Source organism: Maniola jurtina, chromosome 10 (genome assembly GCF_905333055.1).
Source record: "Maniola jurtina chromosome 10, ilManJurt1.1, whole genome shotgun sequence".
NCBI lineage: Eukaryota > Metazoa > Arthropoda > Insecta > Lepidoptera > Nymphalidae > Maniola > Maniola jurtina.
This window is the reverse complement of record NC_060038.1, coordinates 3,525,693-3,551,052: the sequence shown is the minus strand read 5'-3', so window position 1 is coordinate 3,551,052 and position 25,360 is coordinate 3,525,693. Positions and strand designations below refer to the sequence as shown.

At 34.0% G+C, this 25,360-nt stretch overlaps 1 protein-coding gene across 3 annotated transcripts in view; it reads left to right on the top strand.

Moving 5' to 3' along the window:
* LOC123868991 (peripheral plasma membrane protein CASK) overlaps positions 1–24,994 on the top strand; it is a 322,984-nt gene extending 297,990 nt beyond the window's left edge. For 2 of the 3 annotated variants that reach the window (XM_045911698.1, XM_045911699.1), the window contains 14 exons: positions 7,586–7,774; positions 8,568–8,732; positions 9,236–9,304; positions 9,644–9,673; positions 10,244–10,342; positions 10,926–11,064; positions 11,965–11,967; positions 12,749–12,793; positions 13,798–13,917; positions 14,679–14,789; positions 15,858–15,965; positions 16,397–16,572; positions 16,982–17,261; positions 17,350–24,994. In XM_045911698.1, the coding sequence (XP_045767654.1) occupies positions 7,586–7,774; positions 8,568–8,732; positions 9,236–9,304; positions 9,644–9,673; positions 10,244–10,342; positions 10,926–11,064; positions 11,965–11,967; positions 12,749–12,793; positions 13,798–13,917; positions 14,679–14,789; positions 15,858–15,965; positions 16,397–16,572; positions 16,982–17,161 (1,434 nt within the window). In that variant the 3' untranslated portion in view covers positions 17,162–17,261; positions 17,350–24,994. The remainder of the gene's footprint in view (positions 1–7,585; positions 7,775–8,567; positions 8,733–9,235; positions 9,305–9,643; positions 9,674–10,243; positions 10,343–10,925; positions 11,065–11,964; positions 11,968–12,748; positions 12,794–13,797; positions 13,918–14,678; positions 14,790–15,857; positions 15,966–16,396; positions 16,573–16,981; positions 17,262–17,349) is intronic. The other variant, XM_045911697.1, reaches the window with a different exon arrangement.
* Positions 24,995–25,360: the final 366 nt, after the last annotated feature.

Below are 25,360 nucleotides of genomic sequence, written 5' to 3'. Positions count from 1 at the left end.
GATAAAATCCAAGAAAATCGGTTCAGCCGTTTGAAACTTATCAGGTCTTTTCTAGTTACTGTAACCTTCACTTCGGGAGTAACTACACTTGTACATGAATCGTGTTTATTTGCTCAAAATATCTATTCCTATTTTTATCCATAACTGTGAGTTTATAAGTGTACTTAATCATGTCAAGGTTTCAAGCAGGTTCAAAGTTTAACAAGTAGTCATTGATTACCTACCTTGCTGAAGCGAAAGTCTGCAACTAGCCCAGCACTTCGGAGTTTCTATTGTATTTGTAACCTTTATAGAAACTTAGGAAACAACTTTGTTTACCTTTCAACCAAGTATGCAAGCTGTAGTTCGCTTCTTACAAAAGTTCTGCAAACTTTGATTAGTCGTACACGAGCCTGCATTGTACTAAGAAGTTATTTAGTATACTTAATTCTAAGGTATTCTTACTTTTCCTTCTTTTTTATTTCATTTATGATTCATGGGTTATATTTTATATGATAGCCTACCCGGTACACGTTTACTGCGGGTACAATTTTGGCTATCTATAAGCAGGTGCGTTACGAGGCAGAAATCACTGCGTATTGGTTTTTGCGTTAGATCGGAAAGCGATGTAAGGCACCTCGTATGCTAAGATTATTTTGAACATCTAGATTTTTATGAATTTTAATGACAAATAAAATTTAATCAAATCAATCGATAAATTAATGTTTCTTTAGTATGTAATCCGCCCCGCCTAAAGATATTTTAAAATTTTACCTAGAAAATAAGTAAAAAACTTTTACGAGTTGTTTCTCATCTCGTACCGCACATAATGACAAAAAAATACGAGGTGATCTTGATCACGTATCGCACTTAATTCTTAAATATCGATAAAAAAATAGGGCTGGGAAATGAAATAATAAAAAGTATCGAGAAATGTTTTATCCAAAAAAAAAAAGAAAGAATTTTAATGTTTTTCATTGAAACAATTTAGACACAAAGCTTTATTGCACATTTGACAGAAACCCTTAATTTTTTTTGTTTTTTTTTTCTGCTTCTCTGCTTGATAATAGTTTTCTATGTTTTTCGTAACAACCAACGCATCTTTTACTTTTATTCCCGATTAAATATTTATGTGTATTTGAAATATTAGGACACGGTTCTGCATTCGTCAAACTTCCAGTAAAATTATTAATAATATCTTCGAGTAACTTTTTTTTGGCTTTTTTTTTTCGTTTTTCATATTAAAAACAACCCAAGCGTTTGTTACGGCTGTTCCAAAAATTATTTCCATCATCAGTTCTCGGTACCATTTTAAACCCCCTTTTAATGTATTAATAAGTATACCCCCATTAATAAGCAGACATTTGATCGCTATATTCAATACATTTTTTGTTAGCATTATAATCGAAAATGCGCTTTTCCTGTGCGCGGTCAAGTTAAAATTCATATTCAAGGGTAATTATTACGTTCGTTACTTGTTAAAACAAACCCAACACTAGTCATAATTCATCGACTCAACGCGTCCGAGATGCTTAGAGATTTAATGCATCTCGTACCGCACCAAAAGTAAAATTTTGCTGTTCTGTCGGTCTGAGGTGGAAAAAATCTCTTACAATTTTATTATAAATCTGAGTAGGTTAGAAGTCATTATATAGGCCTACATTAATCGTTTCATTCTAAAATGTAAAAATGTACAAAAAAATTGCTTCGCAAAAACGAGACGACACGAGTTTTTAGCTCCCGCACTGAATGGTAGTATCGTATCAGGTCTAATCCACCGCGTAACGCAGTGAACGTGTTAAACGTTGGGCTCCTATTTAGGAGGTCGGAGGTTCGATCCCTCAAATTTTTCGGAGCTAAGTAGATATGTGCGTTTTAAGCAATTGAATAAATATCACTTGATTTAACGGTGAAGGAAAACATCACGAGAAAACCTGCATACCTAAAGTTCTTCGTTATCTTCTCTTGGCTAGCAAGATTGAGTATAAGCCAAACCCTTCTTATTCTGTGAGCAGACGCGTGTTCAGTAGTGCGCCGACTATTGTTTATTGACAAAGATGATGATAATGTTTTCAATCTAATCAGTTTCCTATTTTTACTAGAAGTTTACACAAATATTTCAAACAAATGGGCAGATTCTTAAACAAATATTTGAAACAAATGAACAGATATATGGAAGGGAATACAGTGCGACGTCAGGCCTAAAAAGGGACGAAGGAAGTGATATATGATCACTTTAAACGGACATATTGCCACTAACGGTAACGGATGCTGCTATATCAAAATATGTTAGTGATTCAGATCTAACGACGTGATTGATGTTTATCTTTTCCGTATTTATTGTAAAGTCGATATTTCTTACTTAAGTATTCTATTTTTATGGTAGAGAATAAATTATTGAAAAGTAATTTGTTGTTATTCCTCAAAATATTACTTCACACAAGTAAAAAATATTTTCTGCCTATGCCCGTTATAGACTTGGAAACCATCCAACCGATGTGCCTCAATACGATTCCATTAGAAAGGCAATAATGCGAAGATGGTTTAAGACCAGTTATACCTACAATGCATTAGGCACATTCTTTTTTAGCATAGTAGCACACGCTGGGTACATGCTAGTATTTATGTTTATCTATCGAAAATATTATAAACTGGAGAAAACAGCCAAGATCGTATGCCCCTAGTTAATTCTGGAGGCAGAGTGAATGTACAAAATATACATGCGTACAAGTGTCACAGGCCAGAGGAATGGATCAGGGTATTCAGAAATATGTTTAGGGTCGCTGTAATAAGCAAGTTTAAAATACTTTATCAAATTATTAAGTAGATGTATAAAGATACGAGTATATTATCATTCCTAAGCTTTACGAATTTCAAAGTTTTACTTTTACAAGCATAGCACTAAGGAGCACTAAATCGCTTAGTGGTACGGCTTTGCCAATAAGGTGGTAACTAGCCACGGCCGAAAAAAACTAGACAAAATTGATATACCTACTTAATGATAGAAAATTAGGATACAATAATCCAATCCAATCCAATCCATCAGCCTGTAAGCGTCCACTGCTGGACATAGGCCTTTCCAAGAGCGCGCCACCAAACACGGTCCTCCGCCTTCCTCAATTACCCGCTCCCCGCTACCTTCTTCAGGTCATCGGTCCAGCGGGCTGGAGATCGTCCCACACTGCGCTTACCGGATACAATAATTTGCAAGAAATTTCGTTCATGTTACAAATTGTGTTTCTGCTTTCAAACAATCCAGGCCAACATAAACTTAATAAAGATAGGATAGAAAGAATAAAATTTCATGAGACGAGTAAATATGATTTATCACAAGATATTCAAAGAGTAATGGGGTTCCATTACGTTCACTCTAAGTGAAGGCTGCTTGAATCCTGCAGTTCGAGATTTCTAAGCAAGTGTTTTATTTTCATTCATTTCAAAGGCGTGTTATTCTCATACTGAAAGTTAAATTCTTATCCATGAATATTCTGAAATGGTTGTTTAAAGAGCATCTCATCTTCTATGTGACTATCCATACTAATATTATAAATGCGAAAGTGTGTCGGTCTGTCTGTCTGTCTGTCATCTACCTTTTCACGGCCCAACAGTTGAACCGATTCTGACGTATGGTATAGAGTTAGCTTATTATTGACACAAAGCAAATATTTATTGCGAATCTTTTCTCAAAATTTTGTGCACTTACCAGTTTAAGATGGCCTAACAGTGTTTTATCATTTTCATTTGTACCTATTTTATTTTGCAAATACATAATGTATAATATAAGTAGGTATAGGGAATATCTGAAATGTTGTATTTTGTTGTTGAAACTAATAGTATGGGTAAGTTTGTATTGCCTTTATTGTTAACAAAGTCGAATGGAATCGATCCGTTCCTTGTTACTTGTCTTATCTGAAATTGATCTTTGCGTATCGTTAGCCATGCTTAAATTGAACCTAAAGTTATTTCGAGATTCAACATAGGTAGGTACATATTAAAATTACTACATTTATGTTTCCTGTATTGAACCAAGACCTCCGTGATATTTTATATCTATATTTAACAAGCTGCCAGTTTACATGATCCGCTTTTAGGGTTCCGTCCACAAAGGGTAAAAACGGAACCCTTAATGTTTTATATTTAGTTAAGAATAGAAAAGAAAAGAATATAAATATTTTTATTGTATTCAAACTTTTACAAGTAGTTTTCAGTCGTCAAATGCATCTACAATTGATTCGCAATGCCTCTCCTATACCGAAAAGAAGCCAGCGAGAAACTCAACGGTTGTTCTTTCCAAAGATTCGTTACTAGCTTATCTCTTCATTAATCCATATTAATATTATTATAATGGGAAAGTATGTCTGTATCTTTTCACGTTCCATACATATTGTTTAATAATTATTATTTTTAATTTCTTTTGGCACAAGTTGTGACACCTAATTAATAAGTTAAGACTAATAATGTGTGTGTGTGTATATATAGATTTAAGCATGTATTGATATTATAATTTTCTGGTGTCCTAATAAATAAATATAAAAAGCACATCAGAAACTAGAAATAAAGCACTTCGTTTAAGGTTCTACAAGGTGTGCAAAATAAGTAGAGAAAGGTGTAAAACAGCCGTAAAAAAATTATTCACTAAACTATTAGAAAGAAAACTGAAGGTAGTGTAGGTACTTGTAAATGTTGCCTTGTTTAAGTCCAATTCGTTTATTTTGCTACAATTAGTTTAAATGAAAAGAAAAAACAACTGCAGTATGCACTGAAGGAAATAAAAAATGCTTCAAGTAGTGCGAGTTTAAATGCTTAAATTATTCAGTACTATTAAAAACATCAGTGTAAGTGTAAGTGAATGAAGTCGCGGGAAGCAGTTAGGAGAATGATAAAACAGTTGCTCTAATAGAAGAAAGTGTGTCCCTATTACTAAACGAGGTAGTGTAAATGTTAGACATTGTTTAATTTTAAGTTTATTATTCAGCAGAGCTTGAAAGCTCCTACTTATTAGACTGTATAACGTACATTAAGGGCTAAGTGGATTGTACTGTTACTGATGTAAAATATTGCGATACAAACAGAACAGTTTATGGAAAGTACATAATATTTTATGAGGCCAAAACCAATCACATTCCAAAAAGTCTGCCATTCTAATATCAGAGTTTATAGCATTCTGCATTTACAGCCAACCAATCAAAGACCTACCAATCCGTTCCTGTGTTTACCGTTCCAGTCAATTCATTTGTACAAATTGTGTATTATCTGCAAGGCAACTGCTTTGTTCAATCCTTAATTCGTTTAAAGCTTTATAATTAATAGTTTTAAAAGCTTTCGTAGTGAGTAATCCAGATTATAAAACCGTTGGAAGAATTCTGATAAAATTGAAGAAGATGGGATGGGATAAATGGAAACGAAATGTTGTGAAAGAAAATATTAGACGTTGCTTCAGTCATATCAGTTTGTAATTTAGAAGCACATGAAAGTTATTTCACATTTCGGAAATTGATTTAAACTAGAAAAGGAAATTATAGAATCACACTAACATTACCTATAAAGAGCGAAAGTTTGTGTGTATGTTTTTTACTCCTTCACGCAAAAACTACTTGACGGATTTGACTGAAATTTGAAATGGTGATAGATAATATCCTGGATTAGCACATATGGTACTTTTTATTCCGGAAAATCAAAGAGTTTCCACAGGATTTCGAAAAACCTAAGTCGCGGGCATCGGCTAGTTAAAGGTAATGAAGAAAGTAATTAACTTGGAACAATCTCTCGAGATATTCTATCTTATAACAAATGATAATGCAAATCCACTTGAAAACCCGTGCTCGAAATATGATTATCTTCTACTTTGAAGCTTAATACTCAACGCTTGGAATTTCGCAGAATCGCTTGAGTTGTTCCAAATGCGCTAAAATGTTGACAGCAAACGTATTATTTATATTTTCCCCAACGAAATTTCCTGCACATTTTATGTATTAAAATTTTAGGTAAATGAAAGCATGTTCTTGACGTTTATCACAGTTTATCCATTGAAGTGTAAATAAAAAGCGAAAACTATCAAATTGGGAAAGGTGGCTACTGGTTCGATAATTTTTTTTTTTTATTAAATCTATGAACGTTCGGTAGGAAAGGCATTCTGAACCAGTGATAGATGCTCATGATGATTCAAAAGTACTTGTAAAAGTCTAATTGAATAAAATCTTTTATTTTGAATTTGAAAGTTCGTTTACGTTTCAAGAAAACGAAAGTTACAGCAACAATTTATGGATGGATTAATATGATCATGGAGGTTTTGGTTAACTAATTCAAAATCGTTCGATAACTTTTAAAATAAAATAAATAATTGCAAATTTTAAAGAGTTTGTCTCATGCTCCGTTTCATGATAATCTAAAAAGAGTAAGGAAAAAAATGAGTACTTATCGAGTTAAGCTATGCAGAGTCTGCAATAACTATGTCGGGTGATTGCTAACTAAACATTAAAAAACCTGTGTTCAGCCATACTTACTATTTTTTATTCATTATAGGCTTGACCACAATCATACCTGATGGAAAGTGATGATGTGGCCTAGGATGGGACGCGTTGGGACGACTTTCATTCATGATAAACTTATATTCGTTGTAGGTCTTACTAATAAAACTTACACATTTATGTCTTCCGTTTGGTGTTATAGGCATAAATATAAGCAAAGTAGATATTTTTATTCTATTTAGGCATTAAAATGTAAATTTTGTTCAATATACCTAATCAAAACTGTTTCAATAAGTGCACATGTGTGGTCCATAAAATCATAACATTTAAGCTTTTGGTGTGCATTGGTAATTTTGCCCCCCCACTTACTTCATTTCAGTTTCCATTCGGTACCTACATAATCATGTACTAATTAAACGGCAAAGTCTGCTTCATACCACAATATTGATAATGAGATTTCAGAATTAGGTCTGATTTTACTGGCCTATATTAAAAACTTTTATTTCTGCTTTAAGACCGCATCGAGTATAAAAATCACTTTATCAACTTTTTTTAACTGAAATGCTTTTAGATTTTTTTTCAACACTTTTGTAAATTAAAAGATATCCGCAATATTGAAAATACCACGCAGAATGTTCACTTGATTTTCTGTGTAAGCCAAAAAACGAATTTCGCTAAAATTGCTGCGCTGCTTTCTCGTTAGTTAATCAAATGCTCGCTACGAATATTTTAAATCAATTGACTTAAGAGTGTTTTGTGAAGTCAGGATTTTCTTGTAGACATATGTAGCTGCATCTAATTTTTTACCCACGACGACTATATGCAATATTGTGTAAAAAAAAATCCTGACACTCATTTTACCTTATTATTTCTATTACACGATAGCAAAGTTTTTGTTTCTTGTGCCTTTGAATCCCTCACTACACTCGGGATTCTAACTTACTCTAATCCTTCGCCCGCTCGGGGTACAAACTAGACACTCGTAACAAAAATGAATTTTGCTATCTTGTTGAACAAATAACTATTCTTGTACGATGGTACGGAGCCCTTCGTGTGCAAGTCCGACTCGCACTTGGCCGATTTGTATATGTACAGATGACTGCTGACCTTATAATTGATGAAGAACTAACTTGTTACAGGCTCTATTACAAGCGCACGATGTGGTCGCGCGCGAGGTGTACGGCGAGGAGTCGCTGCGCGCGTCGCCGCCGCCGGTCAACGGCAGGGCGCAGCCCGCGCCCGACGACGAGGACGACACCGAGCCCGAGTTCGAGAACGTGACCCGAGTGCGCCTCGTACAGTTCCAGAAGAACACCGATGAGCCCATGGTAAAAACAAACATTCTAGCAACATCCGATTCTAATTTTGAAATCTATACAGCGCACTTTGACTTCGCTTAGACTTAAGTTAGAGCCTCGATAGCTCAACGGTTGAGGAGCGGACTGAATTCCGAAAGGTCGGCGGTTCAAACCCCACCCGTTGTACTATTGTCGTACCCACTCCTGGCACAAGCTTTACGCTTAATTTGAGGGGAAAGGGGACTATTAGTCATGATTAGCATGGCTTATATTCTTTTTTTTTTAGTTTTAGTTAAATGCCAGCTGTATAGCGCGGTCTCGTTTTAACAGTGACTTAAGTCTGAGCAAAGTCAAAGTCAAATAGATCTCAGCTTAAAAGCTTACTTTACAACGTTGCGAAGCTGTGAATAAGTGCCAATAGGCAGGGCACATACTCGTAGTTCGAAAAACCGATAGATGTTGGGTCTCAAAGTGCTAGAATGACGCTCTTGCACCGGAAAGTGCAGCGTTGCTTAACTATACGTTTCTCTAACTAATCGAAGTTAACCTGTACTGTCCCACGACTGGAACAAGACTTCCTTCCGATTTCTCCACAACCCTCTATTCCATGCCTGTTCGGCCAAACTAACTGAAAATGAATTCAACACATCGCTCCAACGTTGCCTCGGCCTGCCATGCTGGCGTTGATTCTTCTATTGTTAACTTTTACCCGCGAAATAATATTAACTTTCTTTTGGGTATCAATTACTGAACTATATTATTAATTTTGCCACCCATAGAATTATCAAATGCCAAAGGTGCTAAAATAAACGAATGTTTCCAGGGCATAACACTTAAGCTAGCAGATGACGGCCGGTGTATCGTGGCGCGTATAATGCACGGCGGCATGATACACAGGCAGGCCACGCTGCACGTAGGTGACGAGATCAAGGAGATCAACGGCACGCCCGTCGCTAATCAATCCGTTGCGCAGCTTCAAAGGATGCTGGTATGGAACTGTGTAATTAGATCAGCAATGGAGTAAAAATTATGAAAAAATACAGCCGTTTCCGCACTGATGACAACTCCTATTAGATGTGCAGTCGTATTGGAAATGCATGTGACAACTACTGCGGTTTTACTCTTTACACTGTAATATCAAATTCTGATGATATGATATTTACAGTTCTCAAACAATATTTCACAGGGATATAATTTACGTGTTTTTGATATCACAAAATCTAGGAACATTTCGCTCGTAGTTTCTCAAAATATGATTTCAATGTCGCGAAGTGTTAAATAGAATCTGAACCCGTATGATAAATGAATTAGATGATTTGAGATGGAACGTACTACGTTCGTGGTATATCGGTAATTCAGAACCATACCTCTAAACTTGGCAGGATTTCAACTGGCAGCCAGTTTGCGTTTAATGAAATAAACGTGAAAATTTTAGGTTGTTCTGTAGGATTTCAAAAAGTGGTTTAAAGTTATTGGATTTATATCTTACAGCGAGAAGCCCGTGGATCGGTTACCTTCAAGATAGTTCCATCGTACCGATCAGCACCGCCACCTTGTGAGGTAAAAAATTTGATTTTTATTATGTTTACTTGAGTTACTTAGAGTACTTGGCAACCCCCTAAAAGCTCTGTGTTCTAGGAATGTTTTGCATTTTGCTGACACTTTATTTAAAGAAGGCAACCTTATTAAACTTAGAAATTTGAAGTGTGTTTAATGTAGTTTCTAACATTTTTATTTCAAATAGTTGTGTGGCACTGACATGGTACAAGACTTTAACAAAACTAGTAGTTGATAAACAAAAGTCGGCAAGCGCACATAAATAACCAATTAATAATGCTTGTCCTATTGGTTGTAATAAAAATTTGATTGAAATAAACTTTTTATTTTTCTTCTAACTAGCTATTCCGGATAAAGCCTTCGCCCGTGCTAGTAAGTAGCGATTACCAGAGCCGTTGCTACTTTATGTTGTTTTCTGTTGGTCATATTGTTGGTGTTTATGTTGTTTTGTGTTGTTACGTCCCCCGGGCATGGCTGCGCGTCCCCGCGATCTGTGCCGTTTCTGTGCGCTTGTTGTTCTTTACCACCGCTTCTTTGTTTCATCTCGCATTTATAACACCATCATTTGTAGTTCATACTCCTCACTTCAAGCTTCGAAATCATGTCCATATTCATTTTCATTCGCCTGAATCATAGTATATTATAATATACCTACGTACAGGTTCAATATCTTTCCAAATATCATTATGGTCTATCAGAGTTGGTTGTCAACATATTAATTAGTCTAAGAATACTTATTAAAAATCAATTTTTCAAATTAACTTATGTAGGATATGCTACTATAGTTTTTGTAAGCTAGAATATTGAATTTAATGCCGAAATAGTATAAAAGTATTATATGTGAAGTCATATATCATGCTCTGCAAAAAGTCCATCTTATGTAAAAAATCAGCTGTTAAAAATTCATTTACTTTGTATTTAACTTGATTTTTATCTTTTCAGATATTTGTAAGGGCACAATTCGACTATGATCCTCTAGAAGACGAGTTGATACCATGCGCCCAAGCTGGCATCGCTTTCAATACTGGAGACATATTACAGGTATTCTTAAATTCATTAATTAGTATTCCATTTTTATTTGCAGTATATAAGTTACATTCGCTTTTATCGAAGTTTCTGAACAATCTTCTCAGACAATCTGCAACTTCGATTGAAATTGAAATTATTAACTTCAGTTGATGTAGGAAAGCTAATTATTGTATCAGATGTGCGATTCACAGTTGCAATATAGTATGATGTTGATGATAGTGCTATCAAGTTATTAGAACATTTTGTTGAAAATATTGTGGACAATAATGATCATGATAAAGCCTAGACTAAATTCATTTTCCTATATTTTAAGGAAGCGTCATAATGTGAGAGAACTTGGCGTGAATACCATTGACATTCTTAGATTTGATATTAATGCTCAGCAAACGATTGGAAAAATTACTGTGGGTTTAGGGCAACGGAATCTTGCCTGGGGCCTTACTACCACCGCTTAAAGTAATAATGTTTCAATATTGTTTTGACAGTTTCATACAAGTTTTATATATGAAAATGTCAAAACAATATTAAAACATTATTACTTAAGCGATGGTAGTAAGGCCCCTGTATCAAACTGTATTTACTGACAACTTTTCAGATTATCAGTAAAGACGATGCCCACTGGTGGCAAGCTCGCAAAGATGCTTCCGGAGGATCAGCCGGTCTCATACCCAGCCCTGAGCTGCAGGAATGGCGGGCCGCCTGCGTGGCTGCAGAAAAATCCAACACTGACCAAGGTTTGTCATATATAATGCTTTGTGTTTTACCTATATTTGTTGGCTATTCTAGGAAAGTTTGGTGTTGCTTGTAATTACTTTTATGGTCAGACGGATGCAAATCGCAAAACTGTTAAAATGATTTTGGAAGACGCTTTCGAAACTTGTTCCATTGATAAGTTCGACTAAGCACTCATAATTTATTGATGCCATAAAGGGTCTCTAGAGAAATTACTGTCTGGCCATTTCGAGACATTAGTTTGTGTGTACTATCGGGAATACTGTCATCTGCAATGCTCCATTTCCTAATAGAAATCTGAGTACAAAATTAATCACCCTACGCAATTACCAACATTGGCAACAAACCTTATGATTCATAGATCTGAAACTCTTCGAAATTATCAGTAATCTACAATAAGAATTGTAAATGATTTATTCGATTCTAGTTGTTCCTCTTGTATTCAGTTTTCATATTATTAAAGTTGCTATTTAGATGGTGTTTTTTGTCATTAAATTGCCTGTTATTAAATAATTTAGAATTTTGAAAAATATTCTCACTTATAAGTTTTTACAAATTCATACCAATCTGAATGCTCCTTCAGGCATTTTTTAAAAGTTAATTTTGATAATAGAGAAAGCTTGTCAAGCAATGTTTGTATTTGTACATGCTGCGTCATATAAATTTATTGATATTAAATGTTTAGTGACATCATACCCATATTTAGAAATTTATAAAGATTCTTCAGTTTTAACCTAATTATGTAACTCAAAAGTCATATTTGTGTATTACATTTGTTACCTAATTTTTTGCAACGCTCTCTCATTTTCGGTAGAGTACTTACTTCTACGTTACTGTCATATACCTACATTAACATTTCATATTTTTCTTTCAAACATTGACATCTATGGACAAATCTGCAGTTGGTATGTAAAGAATCCTTTATCTCCTACATTATTAGTAATACAAGCTCCCCATGTATGATATACTATATTATACTATTGCAATGACCAAAATTTTACCTTTGCATGGTATTCGTTCCGAACCTTGTAAGTTAATTTCAAAAGTGAACTAGATTATAGAATTGGCAAAATTATGTATTTACCGATATAACGAAGACATTTTAGAAGATATTAAGGGAGTTTGCGTTATTTCCAGTAACCTGTGTAATTGTCTTATATTTGGGATATGCTTAGTCAAATTAACTTATTCTTGTAAGACTTGCTTTATAGTTAGCCTACTGATTGATACCGTACGATTTCTTTTCTGGAATTCAAAAGGTTGTCTTAACGAATGTGTTGTTTTCTTAGGGAGATACTCTTGAAATTCGCAGTTTTTTATAAGATTACAAAATCTGTAGCCATTGTTAGAAACAAAATCGTATGAATTTATTTATGTGCTGTATAACCCTAGTCCATCCTTGACCTCTACAAACTCCAATCCTTATTCGTTTCGGAATCTGATAAACCTAATGTCCATGTTGATGTACCTAGTAATTAAAATTTGAAAATCTAGTGTTTGTTGACGTAACTTTTAAGTTAATATAGCTGTTGTATCTTATCTATCCAGTTGAATAAAGTGTGAGTCCCCTACGTTTGGCTAAGCATCCCCCAAGCTATGTGCCCTATTGTATAGTAGTGGCCCATACCATACCATTCCATTGCGATTTTGCGTTTGCATGACCGTGTTGTAATGTTGTGCGGCTAGGAGCTGAAGGCTGCGTGTCGCATACCGACGGATGTGAAAACACAGGTAACTGAATTTTTTGCATTAATAAGATATAGTAACACAAGTTTGAGGGTGTTATCCAGTCCAGTTCTGATAGATGGCATTGATATAGATCGTTTCAACGAATAGTTCGTACGGCGTTATGTTGGCTCCCCTGTCTAAGTCATTAGCACCATATTGGCATGAGAAGACGCAGATTTTGTTTATTTTCATTTGATTTTCTTGAACGAATGAAATGAAAATCAAATGAAAATAAACAAAATCTGCGTCTTCTCATGCCAATATAATGCCAAATGGGTGCTAATGACTTAGACAGACAGGGGAGCCAGCATAACGCCATAGGAACTATTCGTTGAAACGACCTATAGCTTCTGTTAATTACAAATGAAAATAAAAACATAATCTGTTGACTACATAAGATTATTATGTAGTCAGCAGAATATGTCAACTGTGAAGATAAGGTATCCTGTTAGCATTTCGACTGGTGAATATAATGTAGATCCCAACCAATCATGGTTAGAACTATAGTAATCATCTCTGGTTCTATTGGGATTACAACTGTTATATTTGAAAGGAGGGTTAATACTTTTCAGTTACTTAACTCTCAAGAATTTAAATAGTAATTTTCTTATTTTTGAAACTAGAAATTTATAAGATTTGAATATATTATGACATAAGAACTGATTATTTTCCCACAGTAAAGAAATAAGAAAGTTAATTATAATTATTCAACAAAGAATAATAATAATTTTAGTGCCCTTGTCTTTGTTGTCTCGGACAACTAAGCAAAAATGTTATTACTCAGTAAAACATGTATTTACTAACTACTACCCGCGGTTGCCCGATCCCGTGGGAATTTTGAAAAATCCGGCCTTACTCCTTGTCTATATTATATTTAGGAAATTTCAGCATTTTTGCAAAAGGATTTGGGCTAGACGTTGAATGAATCAGTTTTGGGACGTTTTTTTGTATGTATTGATAGCAATAATACGTATGATTGACCGTTCTTCCTTTTATTCTTGTTACAGTCAATTGTTCGATATTCGGACGGAAAAAGAAACAGGCGAAAGACAAATACTTGGCGAAGCACAACGCTGTCTTCGACCAACTCGACGTTGTGACTTACGAAGAAGTTGTAAAGCTTCCGTGTAAGTACTATTGGTAACTAGCGAACAAGTTTGAAAGTTATTAGAAGCGAGTGTGTTTCAAGCATTGAGCTGGCCTTTGGGTGGCGAAACTTTATCAACTGAAACATTAACAGTTTTAAAAATCTCGATAGCTCAACGGTTGAGGAGCGAACTGATTTCCGAAAGGTCGGCGGTTCAAACCCCACCCGTTACACTATTGTCGTACCCACTCCTGGCACAAGTTTTACGCTTAATTGGAGGGAAAAGGGAAGCATTAGACGATTAGCATGGCTAATATTCTTTATATAATATTAGGGAACAATCGCTTATTTCTGTAGTGTGATACATTAAACTGCTAGAGATATACTTAATAACCAGTTCGATTTTCAAAACTATTATTATTGATCAAAAAGAAATCGATAATTTAAAATCACATCTGTCTATGATCTTGACTGCGACATAATCTAATGAAAATCGACGTTGCAGACATAGATTTTACCTCAAAATGGCTACTATCTACTACGGAAACATAGGAATTAATCATACAAAATATTTGCTAATTTCTATCCACATTTTGGACTTCCAGTCTTGTGAACAGCAACTATACCTACTACTTTCCCTTCTACTCTCGGCGACTATTAGTTGTGTCAATTGATTTTCGATATTATACCAATGAAGTTAAAGTCAATAATGGTTTGGCAATGAAAAATGAAAAATATAATCTGCGCTGCGCCTCACTAGATGTGCGCTGGCCCTAACCTACCTTTATCATTCACTTGCAGCTTTCCAAAGAAAAACGATAGTGCTGTTGGGTGCCCACGGCGTCGGTCGCCGTCACATCAAAAATACGCTCATAGCGAGACATCCCGACCAGTACGCTTATCCTATACCACGTAAGTCCATTTAAAGATGGTAACAAGTGTAAATAAAAAATGTATAACACCCCCAACAAGTGAAGATTACAGTAATAACTAGAAAAGAGCTGATAACTTTCAAACGGCTGAACCGATTTTCTTGGATTATAGCTTAGAACACTCTCGATCAAGCCACCTTTCAAACAAAAAAACTAAATTAAAATCGGTTCATTAGTTTAGGAGCTACTATGCCACAGATAGATACACAGATACACACGTCAAACTTATAACACCCCTCTTTTTGGGTCGGGGGTTAAAAATAGCTCACCAAAGTCCTAACAGCAGTACTATTAACCATTCTGTGGTACTAAGCCCAGGTTTAAGAACGCTGTGAATGTGTTTTGTCCTCATTAAGGACTTAACAAGTGTCCAGCAATATGCATACTATCGCTTTAGAAAAGTGAGGTGCCTATCACAACCTGATTGCAAGTTCTACTTTTGAAATGTTTAGTCAGTCACTCCTACGATATTTCCTAACTTCCCGGCAACGCATCGGCAGTCCCGCTGTTGCTGCAAATGTTCATGAGCGGCGGTAATCACTTAACATCAGGTGACCCGGCTGCTCGTTTGCTCGCTATAAATAACTTAAAAAACAATATTATAGCGGATTTATTGTTATTAGAGGTTTCCCATGAGAATTTACTAAATGGAAGAGGGGCATGCGGAAAGTGGTCTTATGATTTTCACCTTATTTGGTATACCTACTTCTTTTGTCATCCTTGATTTTGATGAATGACATCCTGTTTAAGCCGTTTGATGCGAATGATCTAAAGTACGAAAACAGCTAACAGCACGATAAGCTAACACTACTCAGCACAGCTAACAGCATGATAAGCTACTCTACAGAGAGTAGCTTATCAATACTATATACTATATTCTATATTATCAATACTACATCCCTCAAAACGATTGCGTATCTCCAGAGATACGCAATCGTTTTGAGGGATCAGTAACAGAGCTGTGAATTCTCCCACAAGACTGAGAATATATGAAAGTTTAGTTGAAATAGCAGGGGGCCGTGCTTTAAAATGAATTGTATCGTTTTAGACACGACTCGGCCGGCGCGCGCCGACGAAGAGAACGGCAGGCACTACTACTTCGTCACGCACGACGAGATGATGGCAGACATCGCTGCCAACGAATATTTAGAATACGGTGAGTAAATTTTTAAGGACAGCAAGAGGCCTAACTGCACCAATGGAAATTTTATTAGACTAGAATTCGACTAGACATGATTAGTGCTTTCTCGCAAGAGTTTCAATAAATACGTATCAAAATTGAATATCTCTTCTATGTAATAAAGTCTTAGTGTTGCTGCTGTGGTTATCGAGATGAAGTTAGTCAGAAGGGTCAATTTCGAGAAAAAAGTTCTGTTATAATATTAAGAGCACATACGTATTTGTGAAAAAATATACGCTCGATTTCATGTTCCATAAAAGCATTAAAACCAGATAGGATAAAAGATCAGATTAGAGTTTCGTGCTGTCTTATAATATACCATAGCGCATAAGTAACGTGACGTATAGTCGGTTCAGTGTAAATCTTTTGTTGTATGGTCATCCTAAAATGTACTTTCCCCATTGCAGGAACTCACGAAGACGCCATGTACGGTACAAAGCTGGAGACGATCCGGCGCATCCACTCGGAGCGCCGCATCGCCATCCTGGACGTGGAGCCACAGGCACTCAAGATCCTGCGTACGGCGGAATTTGCCCCCTACGTGGTATTCGTTGCAGCGCCGTCTTTGAACAATGTGGCCGATGTGAGTATAATATCCATATCCATACTAATAATATTATATTGTATTATACTGGTCGTGGTCGTCAACGCATATTTTAAACAATTCTCATTTCATTTAACTTCATCTGACCCAATCCAAACCAGTTCTATCCAACTTGACAAAATGCGATCTGGCATGACATAACCAGCTGGTTCTATCTAACCTAATCTGAATGACCTCCTAAGGGTATTCTATATTAAGCTGTAGAAAATGGATGTTATGCATGAAGATGCGTCTGTATCGGAAAGGCGACTTGAGATAAAGGGCGAGATGAAATGCGAATCGATGCTGACAGATGTGATTTCATCCTGAATTGACCCAGATGATTCGAACTCAACTTTTCGAGGTGCTCAACTGTATTTAAAGTTAATCATTATTTATTTATTTCCAGTATGACGGCTCCCTAGAAGTGCTAGCCCGAGAATCAGAACTACTCCGGCGTACATACGGCCACTATTTCGATATGTCGATAGTCAACAACGATATCGACGACACCCTCGCGCAACTAGAAGCGGCACTAGCGAGGATGCGCTCCACACCTCAGTGGGTGCCCGTCTCTTGGGTGTACTGACTTACCGACTGTTATCTTTAAGCTGATGATCTGCTAACTGAATTGGACTTTTTGCTATAAGGAATAGGGTTCTATTTCATTTGAAGGAAGGTTAGTGCTCATATCGTGTCGACAACGATATCAACGACACTCGCGCAACTAGATGTCGCACTAGTGAGGATACGCTCCACACCTCAGTGGGTGCCCATCTCTTGGGTGTACAGCTGACTTATGGACTGCTATCTTTAAGTTTATCTGCTAACTGAATTGAACTTCTTGCTACAAGGAATAGAGTTCTATTTCACTTAAAGAGAGGTTAGTGCTCATATTGAGTCAACGACCATATCGACGATACTCTCGTGCAACTAGAAGCGGCACTAGCGAGGATGCGCTCCACACCTCAGTGGGTGCCCGTCTCTTGGTACTGACTTACCGACTGTTATCTTTAAGCTGATGATCTGCTAACTGAATTGGACTTTTTGCTACAAGGAATAGGGTTCTATTTCATTTGAAAGAAGGTTAGTGCTCAACGATATCAACGACACTCTCGCGCAACTAGATGTCGCACTAGTGAGGATATGCTCCACACCTCAGTGGGTGCCCATCTCTTGGGTGTACAGCTGACTTATGGACTGCTATCTTTAAGTTTATCTGCTAACTGAATTGAACTTCTTGCTACAAGGAATAGAGTTCTATTTCATTTAAAGAGAGGTTAGTGCTCATATTGAGTCAACGACCATATCGACGATACTCTCGCGCAACTAGAAGCGACACTAGCGAGGATGCGCTCCACACCTCAGTGGGTGCCCGTTTCTTGGGTGTACTGACTTACCGACTGCTATCTGTAAGATGATCTGCTAAGTGCTGTATTGGACTTTTTGCTACAAGCATTAGAGTTCTGTTTCATCTGAAGAAGGTTAGTACTCATCTAGTTGGCTTACTACAGTTGGTTTTGTCCAGAAGCATTTTTATGTAACACCATGAGCTATGTAAGTGTCCATTTGAGATTCTAAATGGTTTTATAAAAGGAGTTTATTGGTACCTAGTTATTTTGTTAAAATTAACAATAAATATCGTAACAAATAACTTTTCATACTGGTTGTGGTTAGTTGAACTTATAGATTTATCACGGGAAAAAATTTAATTCCATTCGCAGTTAAATTCTTTTTTAACAATATCGTCGAAGTTCTAGCACGGTCTATAGTAATTTGTGCAAATTCGATGGTAAACGAAATCTGAATTCACAGGTCTAAAGTAGGCCTATCAACTACTAAGTCTAAAAGAAGTAGGTATGTACTTCTTTTAGACTTTTCATTAGTGTAATCTTTTTGGCGGTTTCTGAATCTAAATTTAGTGCGCCTAATATGTACATACGAAGCGGGTATATTGCATACCGTATTAACAAATAATATATATGGTATATTACAGATATGCTACTTAGTTTATACATGATCAGTTTCATTAATGATTAATGATTGCAGGACATAACGTAAGCCTGAAATGTTTTCAATGTAGCAAAAAGTTCAATTCAGAACAAAATTAAAGGAAAATGGTTCTGAAAAATTCAAATTAAAGAGACAACGACATCTAAAATAAAGTAATTTATAAATTTGATGTTTTCATCACGGTTGTAGACTTTTTACAATTGAAACGTTTTAAAAGAAAGATCATGTACTGGCACAATATAGAATTGTTTTTTCGATGATTCTTATGGATATAATATTAAATTAAAACTTAATTATAACTGAAGTGAACTGGAATATTGTTAGTGATTGTGGCTGGCAAAACTTGTTTTTTTTTTAAATTAAAGTACAACTAAATATTTTATTTGAATCATGTTATTTATAGAATTTAGTACAAGACCTACCTATTTTTAAATGTGAATGTCCAGTCAATGAGAAGAATTCTCGAAAACTGAGTAAAAATAAAGAGTTGAAATAGAGAGTAGCTAAGTACTTAAGCGAAAATCAGAATTTAAAAAAAAATGATTTATATGTGTTCAATTTATTGATCTTTTTATATATCACCTAACAGCATTTTAATTTTCAATAAGTAGATAAGTAAACGCAAAACATAAAATATCTTCCTATTGACTGGACTAATGTTTCATTTTTGTATAAAAAAAATTACTTAGTGAAAAAAGAACAAAAAGACATTTCAGTCTGGTTACATAAGTTTAAAGTTTTAGACCTTTATTATGAATAAAAAATTACACACTGCTAATACATGGCTTGAAATATTCTAATACTTGAAGCAAATACCCACTTATCTTTGCTTCAAGTATTTAGGTATTAGGAATCCTCTATCTTCATGGCTTAAACACGTCAAATGTATGAAAAAAATGTATTTAAGCCATAGATATACCTATAGGTACGTCAGCATATAAATAAATAACATTAATCTATTGTATAAGCAGTATGGATTTTTTGTCATTATTTATTTATGTTATATTGTTAGTTTTACAGTGTTTATTTAAGTACATAATAAATATATTTGTGATAATCCTTGTTATTATATTTTAACTGTTGTGTTATTGTGTCTTACATAAAATATTTGGTTATTAACTTTAAAAAAATCATTACATTTTCTTGTTTTGGTACAATACCGCTCAACAGATTTTGTGCCAAAAAAAATTAATAATAAAATCGTAAAGATTCGATTGTTCATTCGATTTTTAGAACAGTGTACATAAATATTATATATTATAATATATTAGATAAATGACAAGGAGGGGTAACTCGTTAGGGTCTATTTGTAGCTCAAAATGTTTACTTCAAAATTTAATTCTAAGATCTATCCTACTAATAAGTAGGTATTAAAATGGTTATCCGACAAAGAAACAGTGAAATATACCTGTGTTGGCTTTAATAAATGAATTGTACAGAAAAAAGTTTGTTAGTTTTTGGCATTAGTTTTTTTTTTTTTTTTTTTTGGTAGAATGCATTGTTTTTTTCTTTTTTTCAGTAAAACTTCTTCAGACGCGACTTGAGTGTAACGTACAAAATGTCACTTTCGCCGAAAATGGATACCCATCGGATCAACTATTTTGTTGAGGCCGCTATCTTTTATCGAGGTGTCCTAGCGTACCAAGTAGTTGCCACAGAATAAAAGCTCTTCTTTAATGTAGCAAGTATTTACTTAGTTTTATCAGTTTATGATTAAAACATTTTGCCGACCTAATTTTCAAAAATGGAATCCCGCACGTTCAATGAATGATCAGTGATTTTATCTAGATCAGAAAAACAATAGGAAAGTTACCTATATTTGTGAAATGCCAATTGAAAAGTGCGGTTTGCACGGAAAATACTGCGCTACTGTTTCTTCCTACGTTCTTCATGTACTAAATTCTTATATGAAATCTTTTCGAAATATATTGAACTAAAATGAATTGCCAGCTTGATGTCACAATGTGGAGAAAACAGACAGTGGATTGGAAATTCCATTTTGTCTTGGTTCTCAATGTTAATGAAAATGGGGTTAAATATGGCGAGTGAGATCTCAAAATGTATGCACCATATCTGAAGTTATCTGCATTGGCTGTATAATACTTACCTTTTTCTTTTTACGCGGCACTTATTTTCATTTAGGTACGTCAAAATACTAGGTACCTACTAATTAATAATTTTGGAAAAATGTTTCTTGGTTGGAAAACCTTTTTACTATTAAGTAAATCACAGGTTTTTAAGATTCACAGGGTTGGCTAAAAGTAGTCTTTAATTTTATATACTTTCTTTTTTTTAAGTGCCTGTTTTTTTTTGTTTACCTAAGTATATAAGTAAGATGAAAATTTTAGTTATCGAAATTTAGTAAACCTGATCATTTCATTTCAAATAGCTAAAAAGACTTGAAAAAAAGTACTTATTTTAATATTAAGTACTTAAATAATATCTACCATTTATTATTCGCTTGATTATAGTAAATCATTATATCAATTAAGTAATATTAAATTTCGATAACTGAAAAACAAGTTTTATTGTTAACACGACCGATATTTATTAATTTATCAAAATGCCACGGAATTTGAATCAATTTATATATTAAAGAATCTTCCATATTTTTTTTAAATTTTAATCTATAATCGCGATTATTTTCCGTGGCACTGATTTCCATCTCATAATATTCTTCATTATTTATATTTAAATTAATAATATCCTTCATCGAGGCGTCCATAACACTATAACGCGATCAAGGTCAGAAATCAGAATATGAATGAATTTCCGCCATATTTTTACGTCTTAGCTAGATATTCAATTAAAATATGTTTAAATAGATTTTGTAACACTAGTCTTGGAAAAAAAACACAAACTCAACATGGATGCAAAATATTTTCAAAGCAAAGGCAAACTGTATCTTTTCAATTAACAGTTTGACAGATAGAGGTTATTTTGATCGCGTTTTATTAAACTTTTTTCAACACAATTTTTTCAACGTTTGTGGAAAAAAGTTTTTCAACACAATTTTGTTTTAATAGTCGCCTCGTTTTTAATTTTTATACGACTTCCAAAAAGGAGTTTGTCAATTCGCCACGTATTTTTTCTTCATACACGATTGCACTTTTGCATTCCTGTACAGATATTATAACTACCTACCTAGTAGCGGATTTTGCTATATACTATCACTATTACTCTATTATAAATACTTACTTTTAAGTATTTTAGAAAATAAGCTCTAAAAAATCCTTTTTTATCTTCAACTTTTAAAGGCAGATTTCATTATTCATTTTTTCAATAATCTTTTTAGTATAGCCATCGTTCAAAATTATATATCTATCCTGTTTTTACTTTGTTAAGATGTTTCCTTTTTTTGTATTTATTGTATTATTTTGTGACTTAGCTACAATAAAAAGTACCTACAAATATTTACTTAATCTATTTTTAACATATAGATAATAATATATAATGTTCAAGGAGTCTGCATTTAAAATTTGATCTTTTCTTTACTTTTATTTTCATTCAATAGGCGGAAGAATCCTTAGTCGTTATTATTAACGTTTTCTCAATTGATAACGATTGTTTTTTTATTAATAAAAACACTATTAGATCTAAAAAATGTGAAATATAATAATAATTATATTAGGTAACGATAAGTAACGTTTTCTTTATAACTTTGTTATAAAATTATTTCAAATTGTCAAAAAATTCACTAGATAAGTTATCAGATATATATTAATAATCTAGGTAAATTAATTTATAATTACCTACACAATATTGAATTTATTGATAGGATCTTGTGACGAAATTACGTGCGAGTAGCACTATTTTGTGTGACGTTTAAATGTGTTGCTATACTTAATAAGTTTAATTTGTGTCATATAGATTTTATGTATATCATGTACCATTTGCTCGCTTTGTAAGTTTGCCATTTATATACAATAGATACATATATATGAGATCCGTGCATGTAATAGTTATTACTAATCTTGGACCTAAAGCAGAATTTAATTTCTGGAATAATTGACAAACTATAGTGACCAACAACTTGGTTTATTTCGTTGGTTGTTTATTAAAAAAAAAATACTAATGCAAAAACATTAATGACTTATTTTTTAAACAACACAACACAGTTTATCAATGAAATATTATGTTATTAAATAGGTATATTAGTAACAAATTATATGGCGTGCATATTATTGAAAATTATTTACTTAGACAATGAATTCAATACAAATATATTATTCGATGTTAGGTATTCAATTATTTTAAAATAAAATATTTAAATGTTCAATCAATATAATTAAATTATTACCAAAATATTTTATTATATGGATAGAATCCTACTTTAGGATATAATACCATTATTGTGTACTTACTGGTTTTTGAATTCTATCAAATATTTAAAGTTACCAAATCCTGGTGTATCCAGAACTTTTAATTCGATCTTAGAAAAAGTTTTTTTTTCCTTAATGGTTTGAATTAAAACTACTGTTTAGACTGTGAGTACACAGAATTGGTGTAACTCTCAAACTATATGCAAAGCATGATTTTAATTGTTTAAATCGAAATGTTGCATTATTAAATCGAATTTGTTTAGACCTACTTTGTTAGTTTTTAGACTAATTCGTTAATACATTGTTAATAAACGGAATCTAGGTAGAGGAAAACTCAACTTTGACTAAGTTAAGCCATTATGTTACTTAAAAATATCAAAACAAGTATTTGATTTTCTCTTACTTAACCGTTTATTAATAAAAAAATATAGTAGAAATTAATTTTTCGCTGTTAGTGCTACTCATATGAATGAGTGTGAAAGTTTATCGTATGTATGTTATAATAATATTTAAATAAGAGTATTTTCAATATATTAGGAGTACATCACAAAAATAAAAACATTCCATTACCGTCTTTTTCGTTGTTGATTATTAAATATGATATTTATTAATAATAATTTTAATTATTAAAGTCATTAGGATTTATAAAATTAAAATGTTTTAATGTTTGACATTAATAATTATTTACAAACTTTAATAAAATTGATTTTGTTGATACATTTCTGAAATAAGTTAAGTTATATTTATTTGTTAATTCAAATTATACCAAAATAAAGGCTTCGTCAGACAACGCGTATATAGCGCGCGTCAAGGCGTAATAACTGTAGTAAGTCGTGTATTTTGGACATCAAACAGGTTAGACGCTAGTACACTCCGACAAGGCTGTTTTGGCACTTGAATGAGGGCGCTGTTGTAGCTTTATGCTGACACAGCGAATTATCAACAAGTGCACTTCTCAAGATGGCGGCTTTAGTTCCGATTTTGGCCACGCGCCAAGAGAGCTTTGTCGGACTGTACCTACGTAGTAGACAAACAATATATCTATGGATAGAGCACTCCTTACTTAACGCTATCCCACCTCGACTGCTGAGCGAGAGGTCGGACACCAAAGAGACCCGACCACTCGCTATAGTTATTCATCCGACTGCGGCAAAGCCAAAAGGAAGGGTTATGTTTTTAGCTGTCTATGTATGTATGTATGTTTGTATCCAGATTCTGTGTGTTCCACTGTAGCGCCTAAACGACTGGGCTTCTCTTGTTAGTCGAAGTGGGATAGCGATAAGTAGGTGTTTGCTTCAAGTAGGTTTAAGGAGCGCCTGATTTACCTTTATTGTAAACTCATGATACGGACCTTTATCAAACTTTCATCCAAGAACGCCGAGCGTATTTACAGATTGGTATTTTTTTCCGTCGTGGCGTTCTGACTTTTGACGTCGTGTACCTACTTATAGCACGCGATCTCTTCTTCAGGTTTAAACTCGAATTATAGAACAATAAAAAGCAGCGCTATAGAACGACGCTAATCTTCGATGCTATTACATCTTGACACGCGCTAAGTACGCGTGCTGTATGACGAAGGCTTTACTATTGTTATACCCATCCAAAGACATTAATGAATTTGTAGAAGAAAATATCTATTCGGGAATATAATGTTAGTTATAACAAGATATTGAAACGAATATTTAAAATGGTCATTAAAATAATAGTTACATGTAATCTTAGACTACGGAATAAGATAGACGAAGCATATACTTAGTACAACGAAGAGGTGAAGCCGGAAAATAAACCTAAGCAGTGGGCAATTTCTTTTGACTTCGTTAATTCTTTTAAAATCCTTCGTCATATCTCTTTCTGTAGACTGATTTAATGGTAATAAAATATTAAAATTGTAATCATTCAAGTTGATATCAACATTTTTGTTTGTATCAACTGATCACAATAATCTTAAATTGCATGCAAAATGGAAATAAGTGTATTTAAGGTCAGATGCCTATATATTCCAGATTGTTTCCCAACAACATCTACTGACAATGACTGAAATAAATCATTATTATAACTGTTAAAATTGAATAAAGAGCACAAAATATTGTTTTTGTATTATTTTTCATGATTCCTGCGGACAACATCTACAGTATTAGTATAGTATAGTAGTATTTCCAGTAAAAAAGTAGTATAGTAGTAACCTACTATTATACCGAAGTTCCCTACACCCGGGGCATCAAAGTATATTAAATTGAATGCATTCTAAAGATAGCTCATAATAATAATTATGATAAAGAAAAAATCAAGTGCGAGTCAGACTGGCACATGAAGGGTTCCGTTTCAACTTCCATCGTACAAGAAATAATACTTAATTTTCATCTGAGCCTTTTGAAATTTTTATTATAAATAATTTGTCGATAAAGTGGCAATAGAAATAAGTAGGTGCACATTCTATGAAAATTTCAATTCTA